The sequence below is a fragment of the Perkinsus marinus genome (assembly GCF_000006405.1).
Source record: "Perkinsus marinus ATCC 50983 genomic scaffold scf_1104296958536, whole genome shotgun sequence".
Taxonomy (NCBI): domain Eukaryota; phylum Perkinsozoa; order Perkinsida; family Perkinsidae; genus Perkinsus; species Perkinsus marinus.
This window is the reverse complement of record NW_003206746.1, coordinates 437-6,076: the sequence shown is the minus strand read 5'-3', so window position 1 is coordinate 6,076 and position 5,640 is coordinate 437. Positions and strand designations below refer to the sequence as shown.

General features: G+C 46.3%; 1 protein-coding gene across 1 annotated transcript; it reads right to left on the bottom strand.

Annotated features, from left to right (window-relative positions):
- Window positions 1-4,980: 4,980 nt before the first annotated feature.
- On the bottom strand, window positions 4,981-5,384 carry Pmar_PMAR012793 (hypothetical protein; the record flags this gene model as incomplete). The annotated part of the gene is made up of 1 exon (XM_002774263.1): window positions 4,981-5,384. A coding segment is annotated over one exon (404 nt), but the record flags the coding sequence as incomplete, so codon positions are not given.
- Window positions 5,385-5,640: the final 256 nt, after the last annotated feature.

Genomic DNA, 5,640 nt, shown 5'->3' with positions numbered 1-5,640 from the left:
AGTTGTCACATTGACATGGGAAACTGATCGTGCTCCTAGCCATGTGAAAATTCCAACTGATGAGCTCCTCCCGGGAGCACTGCAGTTTCACGACACGTTTCACGTCAAGTGGCGTTGTCATATCACTTATGAAACTCCATTATAGGTTTCTGGATAATTTCATTCCTCAATCTTATCACCTCAAGCTCATACTTCCATATTTCAACTCGGTGTTTGTCGGGGAATCCTTTCCGTCCAAATTCCTTTATGTCATCGTCGGGAATTTCTTCAATCGATCCAAATCTGCACGCATGCACACGCGTACTACCAAACTGTAACCACTCTCTCATCACCTCCGCAACGCCTTCTCAAATCGCGCTTCTCTCCTCGTTCTTTTCGCAGCGAAAAAATTCCTGGAAAAAAATTTTTTCCCATGAAAAAATCTGATTTTCCCATACCACTACTTTTCATAATCGTTCACTCGAGCTGTCATTGAATCGTCATATTGGAAACCCCAACGATCGCTGTCGCTCAGCTCGGCCGCATTGAGCAAATCGGAGACTCCCACGACTGGTTCATATCCGCTGGAATTCACACTCACAGGTATACATGGCACTAGACATGAAAACATGGGGGGAAAACTGGAAATTTCCAGGAAAAAAATCGTAAAATTTCTCACGTGTAGGTTGAAAATACACCACTCATGGAAGCAATAGAGAAATATATTGTTATGGAAATCCTTAAACCGTAGGACTACGACTCAATATGAGAGTTAATCTCCCTGTGTTCGATTACAAGCAGCGATGACCTGCAAAGCTCTGCACTGAAAATTGTTTTTTTTGTGGAAACAGAATTATACACGTTTGACATGGTACATTATACGAGTCACAAGTGAAACGTTCATCAACCTTAACCAATCAAACAAATAAACAGAGCCCGCAAAGAGACGGGTGGAACACTGGTACGTAGTCACGATGCCGCTGGCATCGTCACTGAAAATTGTTATTCGCTCACCCGCAGTATGTGTGCAATATTCCTGCATTGTGTCATTGTCAACCGAAACGGTTGTCCCTCGTTCGTGGATAAAATATCAAGCTATCATCTTTTGGTTAAGGTCTACCTCTCCAGTCTTGGAGGAGATGTGTTATCATGTGGCAATTCGAGGCTGACTATGGTGACGACTCCCTTGACGGGTCCTCTGTATATGGTGGAGCATCTGACGACCACATCTTAGAAGACATCACTGTCACCCCTGTCTTTCAACATCTCTGAGATATAGTGAGAACAAGAATATCGGTAGGAGTTGTGAACTGGTGCGAAACCATCGAATATAATATGATGCCTTCTTTTCTACGCCTGGTGGAGTAACCTGTTACTGCAAAAGTAGAATTACAGTCTAAGACTACAGGGGCTTCGAGTATTATATGTCTTTAACACATACACCTAAGACGTCCGGTTTTACGTCTAGCAACAGCCTTGAATGAGAATCTTGACAGTGAGAAGTGATTTCTCACTGTATCTTAAAATTTGAATCGGGAAATATCTCCTGATTTTGGAAATACTTCCGTAAATTTTTGTTTTTTCCACCGTGGTATGAGTAGTGTTTAATAGACTGATTTCGAATTAAAAGGAGCATGTAGTACCCGCATCGTTTCAAGAGTGAACTTCAACTTAGTTGTGCTGAATGCGTAGCGCGTGATATTTTCAAAGGTACTTTTTTCGCATAAACGCTGAGCGAAAGAGTCCGCAAAATGTTACTTCCGCTCAGCGTTTTAAGTGGATACGTAGTGAGCGTTTTATGGTGGGTAATTTCTTTTGTCAGACGGAAGGCTGGAAGATTCTGTTTCATGTGGGATTGGCGATTTTCAAGGTATTCCAGGATGAATTAGATGCGATGGATTCCGAATACATTATGCAAAATCATAAGAAAATAACGTCGAAGTTCGTGGATCACAACAGGTTGATGAAGGTGGCATTCTACGGTTTGGGTGAGGTTCCCAGAGGGGTGGTATGAGATTATATAATTGTATAATAGGCGTGGTGAAACGTTCCCAAATTGGCGACTATCGTCGAGCTGCTCCACGTCACAATCCATCGAAACCAAGCCGGTCCACCTCAGCTGAGTTGATGTCGATTCAGCAGTGTAGGTGTAGCGACTCTTCGACTGGGCCGTACGCACGAGCAGCGGCGACCGGTCCACCGTCTTGCAACTCAACATTACCGGCTGTAATCATCTAGTAGTCTAGTAGTAATATCGGAGTGATAACAGGTGACCAACAAGTGGGAAAAGACCAGGAAAAAAACCCCTGCACGATCAGTATTACGCAGAACAAAGGTAATAGCGCGTCTCAACTAGGCTCCTTCAAACCAAGTCGCGTCACATCAATAGTCTTGTAATCTTGTATTTACTCAATAATCTAGTAATCTCTCTACGGATAACACTGATAACAATAAATCTGGACGAACGACGAACAATAATCTCTCATAATATCTAGCATAGTCTCAACTTCCCTTCACAGTAGGTTGTTGTAATTGGTATCTTTTGTTCATGCGTGCAAGGAGATTCCGGTGAGGTGCACCGAGATTATCTCGGCGAGATAGCAAAGAACCGACTAGCGACATTGAGCATGAGGAGTTGGTGGTGTCGGGTAAGCAGGAAAACCGTATTGCGGTTTATCACGACATTGGAACATTGGAGGATGGCGAAACTGAGGAGAATAGAAAATGGATCGGAAAGAATCTCTATGATACGGAAGGCTTTAATTTAGCGGGCTTGGCAAATCGCGAACTGAGGGAGAATTATTCTCCCTCAGTTCGCGAACTGAGCTCTGAATGGGGATTCGCTCAACACACTCTATCGATGACTTGTGAGTAGGTGTAAGACTTCTGCCGACTTTGAGCTCTTTTGTTGGTCTTGCGGGTAAAGCCGCTGAAGTCTTCCGGCATCCTCGCGAGCGAGGCTTCGAGGAACCCATCGAGAGCGTCACCAGACATACCAAGTCTACTCCAAGCTATGATTCCTTCGTCGGATATGACTTCATGACTCAAGTGATCCCTACCAGTGGGATCGGTGGTGTTGAGTAGGCTACACATAGCCTCCACCACCGATTCATTGTATGTTCGCATAGATCCAGCGAGGTAGAGTATATTTTGTATCCCCATGTAATGAGGACGACAGTGGAGCATTTTCCATACTTGAGGCACGTCTATCTTTCCATTACCGGCCTCCAGTTAGTCAATAGAGCGGAGCCGATCAATGAAAATGGCGAGCTCCGAAGTAAACTATTCAATATCCAGAGCATACGCCTCTCTATCGATAGCCGAAGCTCCTGCAATCTAACCCCGCCGTACTTGTGCATTGATCAACCTCCGGAGACTTGTTAGTATCCAGTTTTTATCAGCGTCCGAGAGCTCGGACAATAACGAGCTGCCGAGAAAAGCCTCGCCACTGAAGATCTGCGAAGCAGCAACGAGTCTTTCTGGAAGATCAGACAGGATACGGATATTAAGGCTCTCCTTGAGTTGTGGGAACCACGACACCATGTACCATTCTCGAGTCAGACACCTTCTCAAGGTCAACTTCATTCCAATGAGGATCTCCAGTGGAATCAACAGCATATAACGAGGGAAAGCATTCTATGTCAAAAAGTCCTTTGGATACCTGTAATAGTACTTCAGAAGTACTGAAAAGTCCTCATGTATATCTGAGGTACCGTGCCTCAGATATACACGTAGATTCCTCCGTGGCATCGATTAGCATTTCCAATGCCGCTATCCCGGCAATCAGAGAGTTTCTTAAGGCTTGTATAGCAGCCGCTGTTTGCCATGGTCGAGCGAAAACTTATTGAGAACAACCCGAAGCTTGGCTCACGTGCTTCATCGTATCGTAGACCACTAGGAATTTCACTATCCAGTCACACGATGTGTCTCACATTGTGTTATCCCAGGCTCTCCCATATGAACGAGCAGTGGCCCACTGCCAGTGGGTAATTACGTGAGAAGTTCTCATAGACCCGAGGCTCAGAGCTAGCCCATCGCGTAGGCATGAAAGCTAAAGGCACAAAATAAGGGACTCCGGTCTGAAAGGATGCCTGCTCTAGCACCTCAAACGCCTGCCCGTGCCTCGCTGGCATGTGCTGGTGAAGTTTAGCTCAGACATTAGTAATGCCTTTACTCGCATCATTGCAAGCGAGCTCCAGCCTATGCGCCACACACGATGTATGGACGAGTGTAGTAGGGACAATTTCGAGGTTGGCCCGCAATTTATCATTTAGACACAGATTGTGGTACTCCCAATCAGTCGCGACCGCTGTTAAAAAGTTTTGCAGAAGGACTTATGATAAGTCACTTATCGAAGACGTCTTCCAATGTTCGCACCACAAGTTCGGCTGATCCCTTATCACTTTTATCCGAAACAACAAAGGTAGCACGAAATGCGGCCATTGACTAGAGTGAAGATGGCTACGGGTTGTAGAGTTCGACGACGAATAGTTACTTTATCGCAAGACGCAGCCGTAGGCGAGGGTCTGTTGCCGGAGCATAACCAAGAGCGAGTCAATAATGCACGTATACGCCCTTTCATTTCTTTGATCATAATTTGGATGACTAGAGGTCAAAAAGAATCACGAGAATGCCCCACGTCACCGATTCCTACACCATCAACTGCATTGAGAGCGAGTAATCTCTCATAACCACGGCCGCTCATATTCTCAACCACCGAGAAATATACACATCTGTCCACTGCGAGATCCGTAGCACGGTGACCGTGCCACGGTCTCTGGCCTCCTTTGCATCCGCGAGTGCCAAGCATTTAAGACGTGTCGAAGTTTTCAAGCGATCACGAAGGGCTGAGAGGAAGTCTCTACGGCGAGCTCAATCGAGGGCATCAGGACATTGAAAGACACCAATCCTCTCGGGGCCTCCAGGGCGATTCCGAGGCTGCAGAGAGTAGTTATAAGTATAACAAGTGGTGCATTCAACCGCTTGGAGTGCGTCGTTCACCTTGAATGGACCAAGGGTCGACACTTCTCTCTCTTAAGCTCGCCCTTGTCCTTCGCCTCACGATCAAATTCTAAGTGCTCAACCAACTTGGCCTTGATGTCTTCAAGCAGCTCACTGTGCATCCTCAGAGTATCAAACTGTGTGCGCAAAAGTCCGTTAGTTGATGAAGGGACGTTGAAGACCGGAAATGCCTCGACCGGCTCAGATTGTTGAGCCTCAGCTAGCTCGGGTTGCTGGTCCTCTGCTGACTCGCGTTTCTCAGCCACAACTTCACGCGGGGCTTGGACCTGTTCGCCCTCCTGACCGTCTCTCTCTCGATTCTCAAAAGCTCCACCATCCGTCACTCTCTCGCTTCGAATGAGCGCCCATGAAAATGAGCGGCATACTTCATTCACTGCAAGCATATCCACGTCTTCCGTAGCTAATTAATAACTAGCTCCTGTTGCACCGGGTCTCTCGGTCCGAGAGTGAAGCATGGACTCATCTCCTGAATCGCCTTCGGTGGCTCGCTTTCTTATAGCAGCAAACTCGAAGATGGAAACGTTGTTCCCGATGGGCTCTTAACGCTCACGGCATCCGGCATGATGCCTTTCAAAATGCCTATTCTTTTTGAAGTTGTCGACTCTCTCTTTCACGTTGCAGTAGAGACACTCCAAGATG